The 27,097-nt window shown below is 41.6% G+C and overlaps 1 protein-coding gene and 1 long non-coding RNA gene across 5 annotated transcripts in view; both read right to left on the bottom strand.

Moving 5' to 3' along the window:
* Positions 1-17,015, bottom strand: part of LOC309876923 — a 53,358-nt gene extending 36,343 nt beyond the window's left edge. For all 4 annotated transcript variants that reach the window (XR_014317282.1, XR_014317283.1, XR_014317284.1 and 1 more), the window contains exons 1-4: positions 16,841-17,015; positions 16,147-16,373; positions 13,839-14,070; positions 11,995-12,141 (exon numbers count right to left, since the gene is read on the bottom strand). This is a non-coding gene — a long non-coding RNA (uncharacterized lncRNA). The remainder of the gene's footprint in view (positions 1-11,994; positions 12,142-13,838; positions 14,071-16,146; positions 16,374-16,840) is intronic.
* Positions 17,016-24,991: 7,976 nt separating this feature from the next.
* PPP1CB (protein phosphatase 1 catalytic subunit beta) overlaps positions 24,992-27,097 on the bottom strand; it is a 28,700-nt gene continuing 26,594 nt past the window's right edge. Inside the window, exon 8 of the mRNA XM_082757621.1 lies at positions 24,992-26,728. Coding sequence (XP_082613747.1) covers positions 26,624-26,728 — 105 coding nt within the window. The 3' untranslated portion in view covers positions 24,992-26,623. The remainder of the gene's footprint in view (positions 26,729-27,097) is intronic.

Genomic DNA, 27,097 nt, shown 5'->3' with positions numbered 1-27,097 from the left:
CAGATGCACCAACGGCCCTCCAGAGTTATGTGATGGCTCAAATTTGTTCTTAATTCCCTGTTACACAGTCCTAAGGACAATCACAGCATTTCAGCTATGTTCTAGAAGTAGGAGGTTCATGTGAGGTTTGTATCAGATGAAAGCTCCTGGAAGAGGCTCTTTTATTACAAAATACCTCAGCACTGGATCAGCATTTCAAGGTAAGTCACTTTTTGTTTTTGAAAACAACTTACACATTACATCATAAAAGCACTTTTGTGCCCACTGATCTTACCATAACTTTGGATATATCACATAGCAGTGAGGACAGAGTGAGGGGACTACACCTGCTGGAGTGGGTAACACATAGCCTACTACTACTGCACCAAATGGAGATAAGTTTTCCTCAAGCAGAGGATTATTCAGATTTATTCTTACCACATCCTTTTACAATACAGTCATGACCCAACTAAGGTGATTTAATGTTGGTCTACAGCTTCCAGAACCAAAATCCAAGCAATGAAAAAATAAAAATCTCACTAACCTCATTTTCCCTCCTTGATCCCTTTTCCTCCCTCCTGGCAAGAAAAACAGCCTCGGATTCTTTGGAGGCAGCATTACACAGCCCCCAGGAGCCAGCTTCGAAAGCAGCAGGCTCACCACCCCCGACTTCATGCTGAGCCTAAAGTCTCTTCCCAGAACTTCTACTTTCGGGTCCTTTCACAAAACGGCCTTACTTCCTTAACAGAGCACTTGCTGCAGATCTCCATTCCTAATCTGTACAGGTATCTCCTAACAAGCCCACTCCCCTTCTCACGTGAGTTTGTCAGCTCCCCTCATCTAAAGTAAATACAACAGTAGGTTCAACCCCCATATGCTGAAGGGTCAGGCTCACCTTATGACATGACTGAAGACAGATCTGCACACAGGGAGATTTGGCCCCTCGGCATCAATCTCTCATTTCACCTGAGCTTCTGGGGCACGAGCTGCAGCTCAGCAAAGCAGACAGACGCGTTTAACTTGATACAGAACAGCCCCAAGGAACTGAGTTACTGACATTGCCTACTCACCCACCTAAATGCTTCACTGCATCAGAGTTGCTGTGACCTAGCTTTGGCTCTGGATTTTGAACTCTGGAGGCTGGGTTTTTCACTTGCTGCTTCAAAGGAACATAGCAAGCCTCCTTTTTCAGATACTGAACTCCAGAAGGCTTAGCTAATGTCAGGGGAAATCATGAGTCCTCTGAAAGTCTCTGAAGTGTGGGCACATCATGTGCAAAGGAAGATTGTACAAACAATGCAGCCAAATAAGTAAGTTTTGGCAACAAAACAGTCATTTACTGAGGAAATAGCATACAGAGAGAAGGAATCAACTGGGAAGTGCTCCTTTGTAAAATTACTTGCCCAATTTCCATGTAAGCTATCAATGACTCTTGGAAATGACCATGGGGATTTCCAGTCACTGAAGCACTATTGCCAGCTGTTTCCATGCCACAAAGATGACAGAGACCCACTGAACAACCCTCCCATCTTCCACGCTGGTTTTAGGCATCTTTTCCACTATTTTCAAAGTGCTGACATTTTTAAATAATAAAGTTCCATCTGGCACGGCACTCTGTCCCTCTCCTCCTTTCCATTTCTGAAGCACCACAGGATCTGTGATTTGCCATTGCCACATGCACAGCGCTCACAACAGGGAGGCAGAGCAGCTCCAAAAAATAACCTAGGCACTCCTCTGAGATGTAAAGCCAACTCCCCCATCTCTGCACTGCCACTGCAGCACACAGTTCTTAGAGCAGGAGAGTCACGAAGACCTGAAGAGAGCTTGAGTCATGAAGACCGTAGAAAGCTGCATTTCTGTCAGCCCTCCTGAGATTCATTGGAGCAGGATTGCAAGTTAGGTCACTTTATTTCCACTTTAACTCCACTGAATAGGAGTGGACCAGGCACAAGGACTAACACAGGAATAAAGCCTGGCCTTTAATCTAAACCCTGAGGCTTGACACAAGCATGAAAATGAAATAGTAAATACCTTTTTTAAAAGGTTCCATTTCCTTCAAATATATAGATGTACTTATCTCTGAGGTTGCAGCTGCCAGCCAAAATCTATCCATCTCAAGAGATGAATAGTAAGTGTGGTAATGAGATCATATCCTCTGAAATGAATTCCCTGATACTCTGTTTGTCCAGCTTCAATTCACAAATTCTGCACAAAGTGTTTCAGGGAACACAGTGCTTCTCAGCTAAAGATGACTTGTTAATAAACAAGACTATTTTATGAACACAGAAATTAGAAAAGGTCAATAAACAAGCTATTTCAGTAACATCTTCTGATTTTTTCCCCAAGAGAACAAGAGCAGCAAGTAAATATGTGCTTGTATGAAAACTCCAGCTCCACTTACTGTGATGCTGCTAATCAGTGTGCTTAATTGCTCTGGGGCAAGCCTGGCTGTATCAGCCAAGGATGAGGCCTTGCCTGGATTTGATTCACCATTGGGTATCAAAGATAACTATACTAAAATGAGCAATAGCAATACTGATACCAAACACAAATAAGGTGCAGGAGTACTTGGCCCTCCTCTCCAGGAAATGCAGAGTGCAGCCTAGGCAGACAGGTTTTGTGTTTTTAGAAGTAGCTCCTAATTAAATCTTCCATCAGTAAGTGGATGGATGGACTTTTTTTTTTTGATTGTGCAATAAGCAGGAGAGCTTAACAGTCTGTTAAAACATTTTATCCCCTGCACAGCCATTTCCAGCCTATCTGCAGACTGCCTTTTGAGGTATTGCTGCGTTAAAAATGTTCTTGCCTGAAGGTATTACCACACTGTGGCAGATGTCACTGACTTGGCAGTATTTGAAGGGTCTATTAAAAGTAATGCAATTAATTACTTGGCTTGTCATCACAGCACTGCTTTTGAGACATTTAAAATGGTTTACTATTGATAGCCTAATCCTGGAAAGTGCTGAGCACCTCCACTTCCAACCATGGAGGCCCAGAGAGGTGTGGGCTCCCCAGACACTGGCATCCTCGGGCCTGCTCCCGGTGCTGCTGCTCCACGTGCCACAGCCTCTGGGGAACAGGAACCAGGGTGGCCACCAGTGTTCGGAGTACTGAATCCTGTCTTAATTAATGGTTTGGGAAAGAGATATTCACAGCAAGCCATGGAGGGCCTGCACCAGAGCAGAAGCCTGACAGGAAAGAAGCGGCAGAGAGGCACTGCCATGCTGGGACCATGCTCCCCAAGGAAGGGACTGAGCACGGCCTCTGGTGAAAACAACGCAGGCCCTAAGGGAAGGGGTTGGGAGGGAAGGATTAGGAGTCTGTTCCACCCCCAACAGCAACTGATCTCTGTCTCCATCTTGACCCACGAGCTTTCTCATTCCTGTTTTTCCTATTTTCTCCCCTGTCCTACTGAGGCGGTGGGGAGTGAGCAAGCAGCTGGCTGGGATTTTGGGTGCCAGCTGGGGCCATCCCACCACACTTAGACACCAAACCGTGTGGACAAATGGTGAATCATGTGCAGGGAACCAGGAGCTACAGCACCCGTGGAAACCTCAATGAAAGGCAGCAGCTCCTGGTGCCCACTGAGCACTGAAGTCAGCCAAAACAGCTCTGCAAGCCCATCCGGCTGCATCTTATTTCTTCATGAGGAAGCATCTCCTGGGTTCTGCTATGTTTCTGCCAACACATTTGACTTCCATCTTGGGACAGAAAGCACAATATAGCAAAGCGTCCTTGAAAAATTGCTGAGTTCTGCTATGTGACAGTAATGACAGCGTCTATTGCCAATAAAACGAAAAGGAACAAATTCTGAGAGGGGAGAAAGAATCTATAGGCATACAGAGAATAAGTGAAGTAAGAGTAATCTGCTGCCTGGGTCTCTAAAGCACAAATCTTTGGTTAATTTCAGTTGCTGATATTGCTGCTGTTTGTTTCATTTTAGACATACCACCACCAGACTAAAAGGAAGTATCAGATATAGGGTTAGATGATAGAAGAACATTTACACACAGCTTCCTCTTAAATTGATTCAAATTGTCTCAGATATGAGCCAGGTCATGCAAACTAAGATCCTTCTAAACACTGCAAACTGAGTCAGAATAAATATGAATTTGAAATATGAAAAAAAGGGAGAAATCTCCAGATATCTCTTTCTCAGCATCCTTAGTGAGATGGAAGACAGTAACTGGCACATTAACAGCAGCCACGTACAGTATTAAACTGGAACTTTTCTCAAGTGCTACCAAGGGCTGAGAAATATTACAAGGGAAGAAATATATGAAGTGCTGTTAAAGCAGAAGGAAAACAGAGCAGAAGCAAGTTTAGGACCTCACCCAAAAGCTACTGAATTGGCCAACTGAAGGGCAGAAAACCCTGGACTCAGTGATATTTTAGATTTTCCCTGAGTGAGAATGCAAGCTAGCACTTTTTTTTTCCCCCGCAGGAAATAAATGAAGCCACAGATATCCCTATAAGACCAGAGGCAAACCTGAAAAGCAACAACAAAAGTAGTAGAAAATTCTAGAAGTGAAAGCAGGGAGCTAGCTAGGCACGAATATGCCATGCAGCTCAGCAAGCTAATGTATTTTTGACTGCAAACACACACACACGATGTGGTGCTGTGCCATAATACCCAGGCCAGCTCTGAATGAGGTATGTGTGTGACCAAAACCTCTGTGGCCATGGAGGCTGGGCACCCAACTCGCTCTCTGAGGGGTAGGATGCAGAGCTCAGCAGCAGGGAGCATAACAGCAGTGTGCCAGCAGGGCCCGCAGAGCTGCCTGCTGGCAGAGCGCTGACTAATTCCCAGCTAGAGACAGGTCTCAAACCCAGGAATGCTTTCCTTTCCCAGCTATTGAAAAAAAAAAAAAAAAAAAATCAGCCTGGAAGCATCTATCTATACAGCCTGTCATGGCCGGCTGCACTGACTTGAAAAGCTAGCATTCCTTGTAACTGCTAGAAGATGTCCCAAACTCTGGCTGCTAGCCACAGCAGCATCCCCAGTGAGGCGAACTCTCAGTTGGAATAGGGGAAATCTGGGAAATCATCCCAAAGTGCACACCGCATGAGCAGGTTAGACTCACCTGTGTGTCTGAACTCTGTGAAACTACATGAGAAGTTCATCATTTGAGCATCATTCTTATTCTGCACTGATTATTTTTCCTTCTTTTTGTGTGTTGAAAGGCATGGATTAACTGGAATTCAGTTGACCTGCTGTTGTTTTAAACTGAATCTTACTTGCTATGTTCACACAAGGTGGCACAGAACTAAGCAGACATCTAACCTAGACAGGCAGGCTTTTATGTTATGTAAAGCATAAGCAGATTTCAAAGTAAAGCTACTATTAACCTCTGCCTAATTTCTTCTAAAAGGATTTTTTAAAGAATTTGAAAACGGGGCAAAGTGAAAGCTGTGTTTCAGAATAAGGCTTGTTAAGCAAAGTCCAGTGAGATAATACATCACTTAAGCAAATTGCAATGCTCCCTTCATCTCTCTTTTCCATTAAACTTGAATCTCTTCACATCAGGTGCTCCCTCTTGGACGATATTCTGCACACCCTGAAACAATGAGCCCTCGATCCCCAGAGCACCCAGGTATTTATATAGTAGGTATATATAATATAGGTATTTATAATAATCATAACTATTCTGAGATAGCAGAGCATGTTACTCCAGGGAACATAGTTCATGGTGTGGATCTGAGTTTACTGCTTAATTTGGGAAACATCTGTTGAATATAAAGAAGCAAGTGTACTGCTACTTTCTTAACCATGTACTACAAGCTTCTTATTAGGGACACTCAAGTGACCTGTGTGACAAAATACTGCCTGAATGCTTGTTCTTGTGGGCACTGCTACAATCACGCTGTCACAAATCCTGCTAGTAACATTACAGTGACACTTCAGCACCCTGCCAAGAGCAGACCACAGAGTGAACAAGGACAGACAGTTTACTTCTTAGCAGTTTAGGCCCTGAATAATGACAATGACAGACAGAACCCAAATTCCTCTTAATTCCCTACCCAATAGGAAGAACCAGGTAGACACTCCAGCTTTTCCCATCCTATTTCATCACCTACCAGCCTGAAGAGGGCTGACTGTGGATCTCAGACACTGGAAACCAGGAGACTATCAGGTAATGTAGCACCTCTCTCCTTTTGTAAGGATAGGATCATTTTCTCTAGGTTACTGTATTCTAAGCATGTATAATGAAGCTAACACCATCATATTATCTGGTCCTCAACTGTGGGGTGCTCCACTGTTAAGTTTTTCCCCCCATTTGGATCAATCCCATACTTCTTGGATCCTTCTTGATTCTTTCCTCAAATTTCCGTATCAATAAGAACTTATCAAAAGTCAAGACTTCCATAACATGGGGAATTCCAATCATGATGGAGTCTCAAGACCCAATGCTAGGATTTTCAACATTTCCAACAAGCTTCTGGTTCCAAATCAGCTACAGTTAAGCACATTAAAGCACCTATCTGTTAAACATCTGAGCAAGGTTAGACTAGGCAGGCTGTGCAGGGTGACACCTCAGGGTGAATATATATTTTTTTCCTATATTCTTGCTCCTGCAGTCCAATCCCTCCAAACTATGCAGGGTGCTAACCTCACACCTGCGTAAGATATTGACCAGCTTCAAGTAGCACTCACTTCAAAATAGACTTTCAGCCCTCTCTAGAAGAAAATGCTCAATTTGCTTTACAATTAACACACACACACACACAAAGACAAAACAAAATACTGATATTACCTTTCAAAGTGCTTTGTTAAGACTTACATTGTATGAAAACATGTTCAATTATAATTGGAATGAAATGCTTTCGGCTTGTCAAATTAAAAAAAGCTTCAAAAGCTTTCCTTTAAATTTTAAACAAAATGTGTCCACTCACATGAAAAGCGTCCATTTCACTCAATCAGCAACTTGCAGCACCAAGCCTGGGTGCCTAAAAAATTTCAATTCTTTCTTCAGTAATTTTGCTCTTGCCCTTTGAGCAGCTGATTATTTTCACTATTTTCTGCTAGTAAGTGGCATTTACTTAAACATGGTAAGCAACGTACCACTGCACGACTTCATGAGAGAAGAATTACCTTACTGGGTACCACACAGCATATGCAGTGCTCTGAATTAGATGAGAGTAATGCGGTTTAGCTTCTCCCCCACAGCCTTAGTGATTCTTGTCTCCCCTAAAAACAAGAACCAGAGCCAGTGCAAATATTCACACACAAAAATACCTACATTGACAAAGCAGCAAGTCCAGATTTAAATGCAAAAATTCCCTTTAATCATCTGTGTTTTTTGTCTTCACAGCCCCAGTACGTTTTACAGGATGAATCATTCAGTTTTCTGATGCCCCAAAGAAGAAAATAGCTTTTTGATACCCATCTGCCCAACAGGCTGGGCTGAGAACAGAGGTTCGTTTCAACTTGCATTCTTCACATTTCATGGTGAAACAGCGATAACATACCAAACAAAGCATTTTCAAGGAATTCTTAAAACTGTACATGTCTGTTTTATGCCATTTGCTGTTGCCTCAGGTCCAAGTATGAAATCTGGGCTTAAATATATCTTCAGTACACACTTGTCTGTCCACATGTTTATGTTTTAAGGGAACAATCACTAAGTTACTTCCTATTTTGCAATCACGTCACTAGTTGGTCAAGTGGTCAGTTTGGGGGCTTTCGTTAGCACAGTTTGGTTAAACTATGGATAATCTTTATGGTTAATCTTTATAGCTATGCACACTGAAACTGGTTTCTAAAAGGAATTTTGTAGAGATGTTTAGCTTTGAAAACAGACTAGAGAGGTGCATATTCCATGCACAGTTCCTGTATTAGGGTGTCCTTGGCACAACTCTCAGAGAAGCAGGCAGACAGGCCTCCAAGCGTGCCCTGGTGCCCCTGTGGCAGAATAGCATGGCACAAAGGGGTCTGCTGAACACAGAGTGGCAATTATGCAGTGCTAGACTAATGACAATGCTACATGACAAACTACAGGCATTATCAAAGTAGAAGCCTTTAATAATTAATTTCCCTGACTCCTCTCTTGGTGCTCTTCTCACAAGACAGTCATCTACCCAAAATGGAACTTCATCTGGTGTGCGCCTGATCTCAGTAACAGGGAAAGAACACCAGAACAAGATATATGGTTGGCTGGATTTTGGGTTGTTTCTTTTTGGAAGCTGCAGCTCACCTCTTACTTCTCACATTTTCCATCCTTGAATAGCTCTGAGCAACCATACAGAGAGTAGCCTGCGCCTTTATCCTTTTGCAGATGGGACTGGGTCTGGTCTCAGAAGCAACCCACTTTGCAGATCATTCTGGTATGTGGGTCCCAGATTCAAAGATTATTTTACGAGTATAACACAAGCAAAGGAAGGAAAAGGGCAAAAAAATAAACCAGCCTACCCAGTAGCATCTCAGTTTAACAAATGTGAGTAACTGCAAGAGCTAAGAATTTCTATAGACAGCCATGTCCATAGCACCCCTATGCAGTCCGTGCAATTGGTGGTATTTTTCAGTAAGTCAATCTGTACACATACTACAGTTATCAGAAACAAAAGTTGAAAAAATACATCCTAGGTGTAGCAAAGCATAAGACAGATCCTCACCAGCAAACCAGGAAGTGAGTAAATCCCCCACTTCTGAACAATTCTTCACAATGACAACTCCCTCCTTCCCACGCGCACACTCTCGCACGCCTGGAGGAGCCGGGGGCGGGGGAAAGCTGAGCTGTGCAATGTTCTCTGGAAGCTCAGCAGACCCAGGCTACTTCCAGTCGAAGGAGAGGGAGCAAGTTCCAAAGCCGCTGCTGATCTCAGCTGCGAACCGGCGCTAGGCTCAGAGACGACCATGCACGCGTGCGCTGCCGAGACACGAGCCCACGGAGCCAGAGAAGAGGGCGTACGCGCATATCTCCCACCAGGAAGTGAAAACAGGATGGGAGGGAAACCCCCAAACCTACTGAGGTGGCTTTCAGTACTGGAACACTAATTTGAACTGATGGGAGGCAATGACAGCCAAACCCAAGCGAAGATGCTGAGAGCAAGTGGAGAGGAGATGCACAGAGCGGAGGTAATCCTGGCACTGCTGACATCACCCGATGGATCTCAGCGGTTCCCAGCTGAAGATGCCTTGCAACATTGTCTTTTGCTTCTCCAAATGCATGTACTTTTGACCCTAGATATTATACAGGGAAATTAAAGGCAAGTATTTCAGTAAAGGATTAAAAGACTTCAGCAACTAGCAGGAAAACATGCTTCAGGGTAAGCCATGCAGTTCGGCACATCGTTTCCCTTCGGCTGCTACAGGATTCTGAATGGAGGTAGAAATTACCCAGTTACAGCCATCAGCCTGGGCCTGAATCCCTCAGAGCATACATCAAATCTACAGAATCAATTCTATGGCTAGAAGTGTATCCATGAGCACACATCTCACACTCACTAGATCCGTGGCAATTCCCCTCTATCAGCTTTATCTAGCCTTTCAATATCATCATAGCAGGGACGAGGAGCGGAGGGGAAAAACACGTACTGACATGCTTGTGATACAAAACAACTTCTAGCAGAGGTAGGTTCCTACTGCCCTCTGCTGTAACATGTTTATAAAACTTCTGAGAAGGAAGTATCAAGCAAGATAGGACTAACACACACACTACATATTAGATTCAGACTATGTTAAAACTGGTGTAAGTGGAACAAGACAGCTAGAAACAATAAGCTTCAATTTCTTGCTTCACCTTCTAACTCCTGAAGCACACAGACATTTCGTACGTACACAGAACACTGACCATACGCTGATCCCTTGCTACATTTTTGCTTTTAACGCTGTGTATTTCGGATTATCACGTACCCATGGTTTGCAGTTCCATTGGATAGACCATCACAGCCTGGACTTTACCATCTTTCATATTTTTTCTTCTGCTTTCATGACTTAATAGATGTTGACCCAGACTAACAAATTACCAGCAAGTCTAACAAAGTGCACCAGTGAAGCTGGCTGGAGCCTTTTTTGCACTACGCAGTCACCACAGCACCAAAACCATACCAAACTTCCACAGCAGCTACGTTGTCCAGACAAAACTTCACGTTAAGTGGTTTATACAGATAAAAAGAAAAAAACCTGGCCGCAAGAACTTACAGTAGAATTCACTACTCAAAACATGACAGTAATATTACTTCGGTTATAGATGAGGATGGATGCTGGTTATGATGCAATAATGATGTCTATTTGCAAGTTTACCCCATATGAGCAATTCCTTTCTGTTCTTTTTTGCAGTATTTCCTGTTCCTTTAAAGCTTTGTAACTTAAGGAGATTTTTAGAGTTACAGACTCACATAGCAAAACTCAAACATTTACTTCTACCCATTTTCTTCTCTGTTCTTTCCCTTTACTACTTAAACACTACTAAGACTAGATTACTGAAGCTGGCTAAGATATATTATGTCTTGTTCCCCCCCCCCCTTGGCTCACTGTTCATGCAAACAAAATCACTTGCTGTAGAATAGAAGTTATATTTAGTGGTAATAAACAAGATGCAGCTACTTGATTTTTTTCTCCATAAAATAAAACAGACATCACAGTGGTGAGAGCACTACCAAAACATGGATATTTTAGCTTAGAAACATGCATGTGTGAAAGAATGCGCGTATAAGTCGCACGTACAGAGACAACATGTAAATACACACAGAGGCTGAGATTCTCAATGCCATTTGGATATGTTAGATGAGTACTTGAGAACAAGAGGAATTGGGTGCTCAAAACGTTTTAGCAGGTATGTGTCTTCTGTGAAGATGATCATTTTACTCGTTTGTAATTTCACTCCAAAAGTCTTTTCGATACTTCCACAAGCAGCTGTATTTAAGGAGGAGTTGAATTCTATTGCCAAGGCTGCAACACACGGATACTGCAGAGACAAGGGATGACCCAAAAACAAATCCCCACCTGCACATATCCGCATCCTCACACCTGGCTAACAAGATTCCTGGCCTAGCACCCTCCCTGAATTGGGGATCGCGTTTCCCATATGAGCTGCTACTCCTTCAAAGAAGGACAACTACAACTCTCCAATGGCTTGAGGCTTATGCTTCTTTTTAAATGCTGCATTTGAAGGACAAACAATAGCTAATCAGGCATTTGAGTTATGGGAAATCCTGAGAACAGGCTGCAGAACTGAGCCTGCGGGCAACCGTACAAGTGTTAGCAAGATCAATAATACACAGAATATATTGGAAAGGGCTGGGGACACTTGTCTATAAGGCTCAGAAGTCATAACCTTTGGAGAGCATCTGCTTCCTCTTTGACATTCACTCTTAAACAGTGGTGCACACGATGGAAGAGTGTACCATGGCTGCATCTGAGCATATATGCATGTAACTGATCTTAAAACCAATGACAAATTTGGGGGATGAAATAATAGGCCATAACACAAGCGCTGCTTCCAGCTGCAGCCATATAATTTTGCTGAGGTCGAAGAACAATGGAGAAAAAAAAGTTTATTTTAACAACAGGCATGGGTGGAATGTGTGACAAAACACTGCTTTGCTAAGCCTTAAGGGACCAATAGCTTTTCAAGAAAGTATCAGACAGGCAGGGGCTCAAGTTGCTGACTGGGGAAAGCATGCACAACAAGAATAAAGATGAGAAACAGTCAAGAAAAGATTAGGACCAGCATACATGTACTGCACTGACACACCAAAGAATCCCTATTTATGATCCTAATTTGGATAAGTGCTTGGACAGTTTCTTGAAGTTCAGTACACAAATAGTCCCCATGATTGAAAGGGAACTACTTCTGGGCTTAAAATTTAGAACACATTTAGATGCTCCACTGAATCAGTGTTTGAAAGGATTAAAGACTGCTAATCCATTTAAAAGCTTCCTTCTACCTTAACTACCTGAAGAATGTGATCTAATAAATTGATCTGGAAGGCTGATTTATACAGCTGTTTCTACACCACTTTTAAATAATGCAGAACTATCAAAAGCTAATGCAACAGCAGCCTGAACCCTACCTCGACGAACAGCTATTGGCTTTAAAAGCAGTACTGAAATTAGAGGATGATAGCACCACTCAGAACGACGACGTTTCTGGTTTCACTTTCATCTCCAGTTGGTTCTCCCATCTGCACAAAGCCTCCTCTTTTGTATGATTTTACCCTCTAGAAAAAAAAAAAAATACATGTACAGCAAAACGTTTCAAATCTTCAATTATATCCCATTGGCACACAACTGATGTCGTAGAGGTTGATTGCCTAAGCAGAAGGTGATCTTCCCCTCCCTTCCCCTCCAAGCCAGTCTGACTTTTTAAACGAATTCATCTTTGAAACTGATAGCTCCTACTGTCTGTGGACTCTGCAAAAGCTGAGTCTGTATGTGGAGAAGGCCACAATATTTTACCAACAGATATAAAGTCCCCAGATAGCGATGGGTGAAAGGCTGATGAAGCAGATTCTGCTCACTGCTGGAAGTATTACAGAGAGGAAGGGGGCAGTATCACCCTATTTCCTCTTCAACAAGAGAGTGTCTTTCTGGGACAGAGCATGCAGCAACTTGAAGATAGTCAGGTTTACCTTGCAGCTTTTTTCCCCTTCCTTATAGAAGAGCCTCACAGGAGAGCAGCCAGCTGCCTGCTTGAGTAAGAATTCTCACTGCTCAAGGCTGTGTTGGGACTCACCCCTCACAGGCATAATCTTCCTCGTATACCTTACAGAGGTTCCAACACAAATACAGTCCCCAAGAGCATGAAAAGCTCATCTCAGATGCTTCCAAGCCACTTTAATGAGGGGTGAGGTGGCAGAAACTGCTCTTCCCATGTCAGTGGATGTTTACAAGATACAAGATGCACAGTCTCTAAATGCAGCTTCTACTTTTGCTAGCTCAGATAAGCTCTACTGGATGTCACCTGCCAAAAGGCACTTTCCCTTCATAGGAAACCCCTTTCTTTCAGGAGGGGGGAACCAGCTGCTCTGTTGTAAGAAGGTTCTCTCTTTCATTGTAACCATCTCAAAATGAACCTAGGCTTATCTTTAGGTTCCTGAGGTTTCCAGGTCATCTTTTTTTCTCTTAAATATAGCATTAGACTTTGGGGCAACTTTCCTAGAGTTCATCTCGTACAGCTGTCGGATGCAGAACGGGATGACTACAATGTGAGGAGCTGTTGGTCAAGAGCTTGACTGGAAGTTGCAACTTTAAGGGCAATTTATGACTATGCAAGTTGCATAGGTCACATTATGCACCCTCCTTCTAAAAGCATTTACCAGTCTGTCAGGATTCCCAGCCACATCCACATAAGTAAACTCAAGACGGATAGAGAACAGAGCCAAGCATTACCATACAGCTGTTGTGAGATTTTATTATTAGCCTTTGATAGATGATTTTTACTTTGACACAATCTTCCATCTGTGTCAAAAGGCCATTTACCAGACATCTATATGCATCCTTTCCATACTACAGAGGAGACCTTGCTGTGCACAAGAAGTTACACCAATAGTGAGAGGACAGAGGATTTCTGCTGTCTGCAATTCATTCATCTTGCTGCAGACTTGCAAATACCAACAGAACATCTAGGACAACAGAAACAGATTGAGGTGTGGGCTTGATGCGAACAGACCTATTAAGTACTAGGGGTATCTATTACAGCAATCAACTATTAAGGATACTTTCTCATTTCATGGTTACGTAGGAAGTGTCATGTAGTGTTAGAAGTTGTTCTTAGGTAAAAATCAGTGGGACATGCCAGAGGACACTGACCTTTCCCTAGTAAGATTACACCTAACCTCGTCCTGGTTTGCACCAGTGGAAATCCAGATAGAAAGATGTAAGAGCACAGAGGCAGCAGTGGGGTACACAACAGTACCTGTGGCAGAGAAGCAGCTCAGGAAGATGCTGTTGGCAGGGCCAGTTCGGGGTGCAAAGGTTCTGGGCACCATCTCCTGCCAGGGCTCCTGGACTCCCATGGAGATCTGGGCTTTGCTCTGGCACAGGGTGGACTCTTCCTCTGGGAGCGAGGGCTCAGCTGGCACAGGCAGAACAGCACACATCTCAGCCGAAGTCAGCCAGATCCTATTTCTCTTTAGCAGAAGTTCCAGCTGCTTTCAGAAATCCCAAGGATAAAGTACAAGCCAAAAAAAAAAACAAAAAAAAAACAAATCCAGATCTTATCTTTTAGCTTTGTTCCAAATGAGCAACTGTAGCCCTTTTACTTGCTGCTCTTTTGCCACCATCCATGAAAAAAGTTGTTTGGCATGCTTCAATGAATACACACTCTGACATGCTTTTGTTGGGATCCAATAAAAGTTTGCAGATACTAATCAGAGAAGCTTTAAATGAGACTTTTATGTTCAATAAAAGGTTGATTCCATGCAGTTGTGGATCAACTCTAAGCCAAATAGATGGCTTTGTCCTCCTGTTGTTTTTTTTTGGACACCACTATGTTAGTGATCCACGGGGTGTTCCAGCCAGAAAGCTGACTCAGTCGCCTGGCCTGCCTCAGTGTGTGACCATCACAGCACTGAAAGCTTCACACTTGGAATGGGTAACATTGAAAATTAACATTTTTCCAGTGCCCAGGACACTTTGTGCATCCACTTAACTACCTGAAGGCTTTCCATGTCCATTCAGTGACATGTGTTGCATGGTAGGAATCAAGAAGTTAGAGCTCACCATTTAATCTTTACTACCATTACCTTCATGGAAATGAGGCTGACTCCTCACAAATGCAAAACTGCTGTGCATGGGATTTCTGAAATGAAACCTGAGCATGTATGTTCTGCTTAAGACTTATAGGAATCAACAGAAGCCCCTTGCTTTTTTATAGAATAACATTTGCTATTTATTAGTGAAATAATATCTCAAGAGTTATCAACTACAGAAAACCAGCTGTATCCAGAATGAATAGTCTGGTGTCTACATGAAAGTTTTTCACTATACTGAAGTCAACAAACATTTAATGTGCCTGACAAGCTACCAGAGTCCTGCTCTGAAACACCTGCTAAGCAAATGGCTGGAATTGGAGTAGTACGTGATACAGGACAATCACCTACTGCAAGATATCCCTTGCTTAAAAATCGATACTCATACTTGTCAACTAATGGTTAAAGTTATCACCATAGAGGAAATATTCACACAGAAAAACACATGCTTGTAAGCCCAGGAAGCAACGGTAGATGGTATATGACTACAGTTAATATTCCTAAAACAAACCTTGCTTAACCCTTATCAGAAATAGGGTGCAAACTGTCACAACAGAAGCATGAGAAGGTAACAACTTACATTAGAGCTACAGACTTTGTAGGAGGAAGCCAAGGAAGTTTGGAAAAGTGCTACTACCAGGGTACGTAGACTGAACTACTCAGGTGTTTAGACTTGTTGTCCAAACTTCTTTTTCTAACTAACAGCATCTCCATAGTTCTTAGGAACATCACCTGACAGTGATGAAGAGAGCCTGGTACACAAGCCACCTGGCACTGAAAACAGCCCTGTTTTTTTCTTCTGTTTCCAGAGGTGGTTTTGTTTTGTTTTCAATGCAAGTGACTCTTTCTGATGGACACTGAATTCTTGAGAAATACTAAGTGTTAACAGAAGATGTCACCATTTTACCAGAACAAGCCTTTCTTGGTGGAGAAAGTGGGAGAAAAACAGACGTGATATAAATGATATCAGGTAGCAATACATCCTTGGTACAGATCACAGAGCTCAAGCAAGTATTTCCTCTTAAGGAGCACGAGAAGTTTCTGTATGCTATTTTCCTAAACTGCAGCAGCTCAAATTTAAACAAGCAAAGGCATATCCTTTGAACTCTTCATATTAAAGGTCACTATCTACTTTTTTGGCCAGGATGCATGGCATCTCACATCTCAGAGGCATATGTTCTTGGCATTGTTCACACTGCTGTATTGTTTATAGAACAATACTACCAATCATAGCCACCTCTACTTGAACAGTTGTAAAATTGGTAGCCTGGATACCAGTAAGACACTTGCTAACACACCACAGAACATGCAAACATCACCTTGACCATATGTTACTGCAATTAGACCCTATATGATAAATCTGTTTTTAATAAGGTTCGGTGTCAGGGGCGACTGGTTCTCAGACTTGCCACCCTAATTTCCACTCCAAGGAAAGAGTCAGAATATGCACACAGACCTACAAACACCACTCACACCTGCACGTAAAGGGAGGACGTCACCGGAGGCCACAATCCAATAAATAGGGAGCAGAGGCAATAGAAATAAATGCAGCTTCTCAGGATGAAGTGTTCATAAGAATAAAGAACAAGGCTTTAAGTAGGTAGGGAACTATACAAGCAGCTCACGTCCCACCAGGCCTACAAAGCTTAGCACTCCCAAAACAGACACACTAAAGCTGGTTGAAGTCACACATCATTTTCCTGCAAGGAAAAAAAAAAAAAAATCAGCCTTACTCAAACAAGAGGTAAGCACCAACTGCATCACACCACTTTTGATTTTCCCTACAGGGAAACTTATGAAAATACTTTCAAATATTATTTCAAATAAGAGTTTTGAGTGTTTTCCAGTAAAAACCATGAGACTCCTACTTTCCAGTAGGCTGAGGTGCCTACTTCAAAAATACACATATATCCTTCCCACATTCTCACTCTCCATTTTTTTCTCTGGTTAAGTTGCACAAGGCATTATGTGCAATCTCCTACATGGAAAGATGCACAATAACCCCATAACATGGGTTACTGACATCGAAGACATGCTGCTTTTCTAAGGAATGGGGACAGATACACAACAAATGGAAAATCAGGTTTCAGAGAATTACAGTCATGTGAAGCTTGTTGACAGGAATAGCAAAAAGCATCTCGTGAAGTTTCAGAAGTTCAACCCATACCTCACAGACGTGTTGACGTGGGAACTTCCACAGCTGCTAGGAGCACCAGGACATTAACAAGGGACTCCAGTGAGAAGAATCCACATCAGTGTGTTCATCCCCAGCCTTCATAAAAATAAACTAACAGCCATGTGCAAGACCACTATAGCATGCCAAACACACACCCTAGCATAGCACAGGTCACCCCCTGGTGCTGGTAACAAAGCTGAGCAAGGAGCATGATTTTCATGTCTCACAATGGTCCTGTTTTGATTGAAGGCATCGGTTACAAGTAGAAACAGAAGAGGTTAATGTCCAGTAGCTGTTAGCGTAGGAAGATGAGCAGCTAATCTAGGTCAATTAGGACGCTGTACATTAACCCTGCAGCAGGTCAGTGCTACTGTCAATGAGACAGCACTGCTGTGAAACTGTGTGTTTTCTGCTTCTGAGCGCTATTCACGGGTCAGCAAACACACCAGAACAAAGCAGCACCTGTGATATTGGCAGAGAAAGCATATTTATTATCGCTCATTCTTTGAAAAGGTTAACACGAAGGAAGAAATAAAGAAACCAGACAAAGATTGAGCAAGAACCAAAATTTGGAAGAGTTCCATGCAAAAAAAAAAAAAAGCTTCCTTAGGAAATGCTGGCCATTCCTGCCTATGTTGTATAGAATGGGCATCAAGTAGGCAACTAACCCTGACCGCAGGCCTGAGTCAGGAACTCGCATGTTCACTCAAATCCTCACAAGCACTTTGTTAAAGTCCCTTGCTGTTTTTGTTTTCTACCATGACACTTATTTACCATAAAAGATTGTGACTGTACTTATTGCTTAAGTAATTGTTGCTTACAGACTACTTCAACGTGAAGAGGGGGCAGGAGTTTATTGTATTTGCAGCACAGAACAAACATTTATTCATAAAGCATTACTATCATCAGTTGCAGCCACTTGGGTTTTCTTTTATGAAGAAAAGGACGCTAGTTGCCAAACAATGACTAGGGAGATAAGTGACCTATAAAAAATTTACGTGCATAAATCATAACCACACAAATACAGCTGGAGTAACTGTGTGTGAACATAAAGCGTCCAATCACCTCAAAAATACCTCACCATAACTGCTCTCAAATAATTAGTTCTCGATTTAGACTAGTAATATAAGGACACAGCACTTCTAACGAAGCCTGCTTGTACAGACATGGGTGACTAAGCAAGCACTGACAGAGCCTTGACAGCAAACCCGCCCCCTTGCAGGCTCTGCCTGATGTGCTAACGCTTTTCTTACTCGTGGTACACAGATGCCACCTCCTGGCCGCTTTGATACCTCGGACAAACGTCTGTATCAAGCACTGAACGAGTGAGCGTATTTCTTAGAGAGCAGTTCATCTACATGAAGAAATACTTTAATCCTTACCTTAAAATGTCTCCATTACCAGCTAAAAAAAAAAAAAAAAAAGAACATGCAGCTCTGCATGGGGACATTCTCACACCTGATGGGTGTAAGTACGTGACAGACAAGTGACTGCATGATTCCCAGCAGTGCCCCACAAGGCACACTCAATCCCATCTCCCCAAGCTGGCCACAACTTCGTAACTCCATTTCCTCCCAGCCTACTTCATTACCTTGAGCCAACATGCTGGGGCCCCGAGGACAAGCCATTATTTGATTGCAGCTACCAGATACAGCTACAAAAGCTGAACACCTTTTATAACAAATGCATACTGCTCATCAGGTGCAGATGCTTAGAGGTGTTTATTTCAGCAGAAGGCTGCAAGGATCTGCTTGTTCTGAGCCTAGACTTTGCTGAAACACCTTTTTGAGAGTTATCACACCCTTCCAGCTTTACACGTGCCTTTTGTCTGTGCCATAGAAAAGCACAGGCCAGGGGGCCGTGTAATTTCAAGTGAAGCCCCCTGTGCTGAGTGATCACACTTGAACTGGAAGGGCTGAGCAACTGTCCAAACCCAACTATTTCCTGTGAAGAGGCCCATAACCCATACATGGGTGAGCAGAGACAGGCCCCTAGGGGAGCCAACAGGGCCTAACACTTTAGGGCAAGCACAAAGATAGGAATGAGTGGGCCCATACAAACTTCGGGCAGTTCCACATGGCCCACAAAGGGCTAAAACCCCAACTTACCACTGTAGCTTATCCACAGGGGCAAGAATCACACCCATGGTTTTGAGGAAGACCAGAGAACCAGTCAGGATTGGGTACAGAAACCTTCATCTAGTGTGACAAAGCCTAGGAGGTCATTCTTTTCTATAGTTTCCATGGCAGCTTTGATTTTCTTCTTTTTCCCCTTAAGAATCCACAGATAATTTTAACAGACTTGGAGATCTATCAGACGTACAGGAACTAAATCTGTACTTCTTACCGAGGGAAGCCTAGTTTCAATGCAGCAAGCTCTGAGCTCTTATGAAGCCAAGCACTGTGGATATATTCCAGTGCCGATCAGGAGAGGTTTGCCTATCAGACGGGTGCTGGATAAACATGCAGTAAAACGCCAGTTCTGCAGCTTTTCATCCACTGAGCTCCAACCACTAGATGGCATCTGCGTGCTAGAGCAATTACAAAGAAAACGTCAACCGGACGGGGTCCTTTTCATAACTGCCTTTAAATAGATTTAGTACAAACAAGAGATTCAAGGAATAGGATGCATCTTCTTATCCTAGGTGGTAAAGGCAAGACAAAAGCCTCCAAGGCCAGCATATCGGTTGCTTGTTGTTGTACCTCGAGGTAAGAGCCTTAAGTAGGAAAGGAATAAGGTGTTTACTATCAATCCTTCAACAGATTGGGGCCTTCAGCCTTGCAGCCCACGCTCTTAATAAGATCTGTTTTCCTAGAGATGTGGTAAAGGTGTAATTAAGATATCTATTAAAACGTAATTCTTGTAACATGTTCCCTCTCCCAGCATTTCACAGAAATTGCACATTTTATCTTTGACGAAGGTGTAAAAGCTTGCTCAGGAATAGCAACCCAAAAAGTAAATATAAAGTATTTGTGGGGTAGCTAAAGGAAATTGCTGATTTATACATGCCCTGATATTCAACAAGAATAAAATCGCACAAATGCTGCTAAAAAGTATCCAGAGGGAGCAATGTGAAGCAGTTATACCTACCACACCATATGTAGGTTAGGACTTCAAAGCAAAATGGGGAAAATCATTACACTGGAAAATATTTACTCACCAAGGCTAATGTCCTTTGCACTTTTTTTTAAAAATCAACATTGTGTTATAAGCTACACCAGTTTGTCCACAAGATACTTTTCTTTCCCCCCAGCTAAGCCTTTTAAATAATTAGAGATGCATCCAGAATATTCTCTCACATCCCAAAAATTCAAACCTTTAAAGCAACATGAGCAGGCAGAACTTTCTGCCAAAGCGGGGAGAAGACTTCACTACGTTATTCTGCTTTCCGCAAATATAATTCAGTATTTTCCAATGACTTATCTGTAAGAGACTAGAAAACTGTAATCCTGCCTATCTGCTTTGCTTCCTGCATTCAACAGTAACTCAGAATAAAGTTCAAACACTGAAACTTACCCTTTGGGCATGCCTATCACACTTCAACAGGACATTTGTGTGCTGCTTGTTTGTAGAGCTCTGCCAGGGAATACTATGCTATTCTCATCTTACCATAAAACCTTTATCTCCACCTGAAGACACAGAATAGCCTTTTCTGATCTTTATTAGCAGCTGGATCTAGTTAGCACCTGCTTTCTGATACAGTTGCTCCAAAGATTTGAGGTTGCAGTAAGCTAAACACAAAGCTTCACCTGCAGACACAATTAAATCAGGCAGCAGAACCCAGGAAAGGGGCTGGGCCAGGCCACCTGTAGTACACAGACTAAAGCTCCAGGTGTTCAGGCTGTTTCAAGACAGTAACCAGTTTTCCTTGGAAGAGATTACTATAACCACATATTGGCAATGGTCGGGTGGAAAGCTTCTTTTGAATTGCTTTTTCATTCTCATGTCTTTGAACATACAGGTATAGGGATTAACTGGAGTTAAAGCAGGACAGTGGAAAACAGAATGAAATTTTTTCCTTATTACCAATGAACACATTGAGATTATTTATTTTAACGAGGCACATACAGAACAAATAACGGGATAATTTTGAGTGTTTCTTAACAACTTGAGGGATCTTCAAGGCAGTACCAGTTCTAGAAATCCCTGGAAGATGAGAACCTGGCAGGCCTGTAACAACACACAGTACCAGGTTTGCAGCTTATCTTGGTAACTCATTTATTGTCCCAACACTGACTTACTGTCATGTGGTTTTCGAGTGTTCAGTCCAACATGGTTTGAGGTTCCATCAGCTTTGATCATCTGATAAAAGCAGTAAGAAGAATGTTTGGTTATAAGCCCACGAGCTGTGTGCAGCCACCTGGTTTGATGCTGCCATCAAAACCTTGGTCAACCTTTGGAATAAAGCAAGCAAAATCAGTTTCTGAAAAATCATACAGATGCACCAAGCGTGCCCTTGAAAAATGCTCCTGCTAATTAGCAGAAGCAAACAGAGTACAGAAGAGAAAAACATCAAAGGCTATGCCCAAATATTTCAAGCCTGGCATTGATTCACTGAATTGCTTTTTGCTATTGATAAGCAGGACTACGTGCTTAGTATGCAGTCCTTCTAACAGTCAGGCCTCCTCAGATGCACAAAGAACTGGTATTTAAATATGCACTGAAACATCAACTTCAGCTCGGTTCTGTTTTGCATTAAAATTACACTATTCTCTGAAGAACATGATTAGCCCATGCGGACCGAGACAGACATCCAAAACATGTTGTGCTGTAGTCACCTCTGCTCCAACATAAGGAGACATTTTCTTGCTCTTGATTTTTCCACCAGACTATCTGAAGCCAAATATTCACACGTAGCTTCACGTACATTACAAAGGAGACGTGTCAATCATGAACCAAGTTACAATTCAAACCAGTTGAAGAGCAATACAATATTGACAGTATCGCTTTGCTTCTGTGCTTTGCTAAGCTGTAATGCTACCTGTCGGGTCTGTGTAAAATGCATTCCTCTCTCACAAACCTGACTGCAAGGAACGTTCCAGATATACCAGCCACAGATACGACTCCAACAGTTTGCCAGGAAGAAATGAAACACCAGTTTAAAGGCTAGGTTTTTACAACTATTAGCTACGCAAGCCTCCACAAAGAAGGTCCCGTGTTTTTTTTTCGTTAACCTTTTGAGCTTTACAACAAAGGCCAACCCTGGGATGCTCATGTTTGTAATCTACATAATCTGAAAATTCCAGCTATCCCAAACCGAGCTCCTCGGTTCACTTTCAGTTCAAACCATATTTGGTAGCAGCAATGTCTGTCATATTTCCATTACTAGAGAGAGAAAAATGTGTTTATCCATCCTAAACTAACCACCTACTGCTGCAGTAATTTCAGCTGACAGCTTCCACAGTACAACAGCAATATCCTCTTGGACTTCAAAGATAAGCCACAGATGGGATCTCTTCTTCGTATAAAGAATATCTTCCTGCTCATCAACTCCTGTTTCTATCATCTCTTGACAGAAATGCAGCAGGAGACTGCACAGGCCCTAGGAGTTCTGGAGACAGCTATAAAAGCAAGCAGGATCTTTATCTTCAAAAGAACCTTAAAATTGCGATGTAGCATACTAACAACAAAATCCTTCCACAAAAAGGAAACAAAAATAACAAAGGTCTGAAGACTTTCCAGCCACAGTTTCCCAGGAAAGTAAGAACAAAGCAAAGCACTGCACCAGGATACTACAAGCAGGATCATACATAGCTAGTAAGTCCTTTATGGATAAGATGGTACAAACAGTCTTCCTAATAGGAACATGAAGCTTGCTGACACCTAGCAGTACATTTGCATAGTCACACTGCAAAAAAAGTCAGAAACAATGAATGAGACCATTTCAAACTTGAGTCCAGAAGTACTTCTGTGTGTCTAGATGTAGCAAACAACACAGCCCACTAATGTAAGACCGGTTAGAGTGTTTTCAGCGAGTCTATTTCCTCCATCATTTTCTGGAAATAGATCAGATCAGTACAAACAAGCCTACCCATGTGGAGACAGTGCTGTGTTACAGCAACATAATGATCACAACTGTATTTAAATGTGCATTTTTTCCTCCTTTAAAGTAGCTAACAATTATGAATATTCCATGCATAGAAAGCATCGTTAAGAAGCATAAGAAAAGAAATCCTGACAAAAAAACTCAGATCAATGATCAATCAACATGAAAGACTACAGAACTTCCCTAAAGCAACACCTCAAATTAGATTAAAGCAGATTTTTCTCTAACTCTTGGGTATCACAAAAAGCCTGTCAACCAACAAGGAAAAAGACAAGATATTGTGTGCCATGCTGCACTCTACTATGAAACCAAGAATGGGTATTACTGTCAGATGAAAAAGGGGTGTGGGAGAAGAGGCAGAAATACCCCTCAGTTGGTGTATTATTTTTTTTTTTCCTCTCTTAACAGCTCATTCCAGAACACTGTTATTTCCCAGTTCACTAACACTGTGCTACTTGGCAGCATTTTAACCCTGTACAGACAAGATGCTTACACAGAAGAGTTATCATCAATCAGTTCATTAGTAATTTCCATGGAAAACTTGGAGCCCACATTGTTAGGCCAGTCTGAATCTCTTGGACATTGACTGAGGTTTTGGTTATCTAACAGCAGCAGGGTCATTTCCTTTCTTCTCCTTAGTCTTGCCCTGCTCCCCCCCCAGCTGGTTATTCATACTAACACTGCCGTAGCATAGATGTTTTCCATTATGCAGTCTTGCCTGAAACAAGGAGAATTACACTATTAGCATGTCAATGTTTTGTAGAATCAATAAAGCATTCACCACTTTTTCCAACTTCTGGGGACTTTCAAAGAGATTTAAGCTTGAAAAGTGATTAAAATTCATGCTGTCTTTTCCAGGTCTGTATCTCTGTAAGAGAAAAAAACCTACCCTATGTTATGCTTGAAATAGCCCCCAAACCTTTGACAGTTCAAAAGATCAGAAACCAAGGTAGCTACCGTCTCACAAGGTCTGTAGCTACACCTCAAAGCAGAGTATTTGAAGTCAAACTTTTCCATCAGATCTTTCAAATATTTAACACTCCAGTAAGAACTGCACACGCTGCTTGCAGTTGTTGACTTAGTGCACGATTAAAAGAGAGTTATAAAAAGCTACTGATTTCTGGACCATCTCAATTACTTTACAAGAATTATTTTTTATCAGGGCATAATTAGTTTCAGGTTCTTATTTCTACCTTTTCCAGATTGGGCAATAGATCTACACTAACATTGTAAATGTAAGCTTAATTGGTACAGTATGTTTTGTTTTCCTGACTTAGTTTTGATATTCCATACGAGAAACACCTGTAGAGGTTAAGATTATTAAACCCTGTATTTTTAACCTAGTATGGGATGATGAAGGATGTTGGCAGGCATCCCAGTCACCCAGTGGTAAAAAAGCAATCAAACTCTTTGCCAGTCAGTGATTGGTGCTATACAAAAACAGCCATTTCTTCAGGATACCACCACTACATCTGGCTTCATAGCGTAATAAAATTAAACCAAGAATATCCCATTTCTTTAGGACACTTAAGAATGCCTGAAGATTCTCCCCTTGCAGCAGCTTCTGTAGAAGTGAGCACACTAGGTACCCACAAACACAGCTTTACACCTGGACATTTCATACAGAAGACACTGTTCCAGAAACTAAGGAAAAAATAAGAAAGCGTTAATCCAGCTGTTCAGTAATGACATTTCTTGTAACAGGCTGGCACTTGGCAAAAAAAAAAAAAAAAAAAAAACATTTTAGAACTCATAAAACCAAACCTCAAGTAAGCAATGACTGAAGAGCACCAAGTTACCTCATCGACGTCTACATAATAGATCTCGTCAACAACCTCGTGAAGAACCAACAATACTCACACACTGCTGTCATCATCAACTTGCAAGAACAAGCATCAGTACCAATGAAAACTACCTCTACGTTTGATGCTATGTAGTCAACTTGCTTCAAGATGGGGTAAATTAAACCATTGTTCAAAACCACAGACCAATCCAACATAAATGAGTAACATATTAACATATATGCTTTTTTTTTTTAAAAGCCCACATCGTTGACTAACAGTAAACAGTAGTAAAAAATAACCAGTCAGACTTCATTCAAATGAATTAGACAACTTTTACTAAATGAAAAAAACTACATTTAAAATATGCATTTAAAACAAAAATGGAATTAGAAAAGAGACTTAAATCCATTTTGAAGAACTTGCTCACTGTGTCAGAAATCAATATAACTCTCGCATTATATAATGTGCCAGTTCATAAAATGTAAGTTATCAGAATCTTCAATTTAACATTTTCAAAGACGATACTGAAGTCAAGAGTTTTACATCTACTGATGCACATTTAGAATGGTATAAATCTGCAGCCTTCCCCCAAGGAATCTTACAAATTCAACAATATTCAATAAAAGCTTTTGTATTGCATCCCAAAGCATCACAAATCTGTGCCTTTCATGTATCCTACTATAAACTTCTCTGTATCTCACCATTTGCCAATCTTTACCCTTTTGAGAAAGGAGAGAACTGAAAAGAAATACTGCATAACTCTTGATCATGTACAGAAATTATTGCTACTATAGTACACTACAAAGCAGAAGTCTATACAATAGTATATGAAATTTGATCATGAAAATCCAAAGGATATAATCTTTAGTGACATAAGCCTTATAATCACATCGGACATTCATTTAGCAGTTTTAGTTCACCACTGGTCAGCCAACCCGTTGTCCACTGATGAACATCCATTTAAATACACCCTCTTACGAAAAAGAATGTCAGCTGTCAAAGGCTTAGCAAATAAGGATCTTCATGTTCTGTGGAACTATGCAAGATGAATTCTGATGCAGGTAGGGAGTTACCTGGAAGCTAAGCATGCCAAAAGGTGTTTCATGCTAATAAAACTAAAGCCAAGGTACCACATAATCAAGTTACCAACTCATAGGCAATACCATTTTTGTCCTAAGTTAAATGAAGTGCCATAGCACAGTGTAATGTCAATAATTTAAAATAGTGTAGTGCACAAATTCATCGTGTGGCAGTTTAAGTTAAAAAGTCAAGACAGGTTTTTGTTCCAATTTACGTTGGCTGTCAAGCTATCCAGTCTGGGCATGTTGCAATTAGTTTGCCTTTTAATCACTACTGTACTATAAACTTTGCATTATAACGGGGGGCACATATTTGCGCGGCATTATTATGAGTAACGTGAAGTTAGGGGGAGGATAAAAGATCAATGGCTGTTCTAAAAAGCCCCTTTCTTATTTCAAATTCAAAGAGAGCCAGGGAGTATGACTAGATACCATATTTGCATCATTCTAGCTACAAAATAACCAAAATAAAAGCAATCAAGCAACAATAAGACCACATTACACAAATGGAACATCATGCTCTCATCTGGTTTAGCTATTACATCAAGTTTTAACTGGGATATTGGTCAACTTTAAAAACCGTGGTAAGTGTGAATATGTAGTTGCAATAGGTTTTTTAATACTTTTTTTTTTTAAACTATGCTGGATATTAGAACTTGGAGCTATACTTGTTACAATACAGTGTCGCACATCTTTCTACTAGAAAAATTAATAAAGATCCTTTACCCGTCTCTTTAAGTTAAACGTGTGACATCATAAAGGGTGTCAAATGGCTGGATGGTTTTACAGTGCACACTTATTATATACTGTATCATGGAGTTTTGTCCTTGACAGATCTGATGGTGTTTCTACAATATTCCTTTCTTCACCTCTTCTTCGGTGGATTAGCTGTGCGAGGTGGAGTGACCGGACGTCCGGAATTCAGTCCGCCATACTGGTACTTGGCTTTCTTTTCAGATGGTTTCAATATCTTAGAGAAAATAAAGAAGTTCTTTTGAGTCACTGACAGCTGAGAATGTTTCAAATGCCACTAAGCCAACAAGAAATCTCAATCAGCGGGAACAGGGTGGGGAGCTGGAAATCACAGTATGAGCCTACAAGTTTCTGAATCCTATGTACAACAGCAGTATGCAAAACTAAATCTACTTCTAAATCCCTCTAGTTCTGCCATTACGCTGGGGTGGGGAGACAGTGGGGAGTAAAGGAGCTGAAAACATCACATCCAAGGAAGAGTACAGAATAAAACCTGAACAGAATAACCGAACTGAAAGGGTGCCATTAGTCTGCATAATTAGGTACTCCAATCACTAGGTAAGACTACAGAATCACCTGAGTAACA

The sequence above is a fragment of the Aythya marila genome (genome assembly GCF_965140915.1).
Source record: "Aythya marila genome assembly, chromosome: 3".
NCBI classification, from domain to species: domain Eukaryota; kingdom Metazoa; phylum Chordata; class Aves; order Anseriformes; family Anatidae; genus Aythya; species Aythya marila.
The sequence above is the reverse complement of the archived record's forward strand: the minus strand, read 5'-3'. Positions and strand labels throughout refer to the sequence as shown.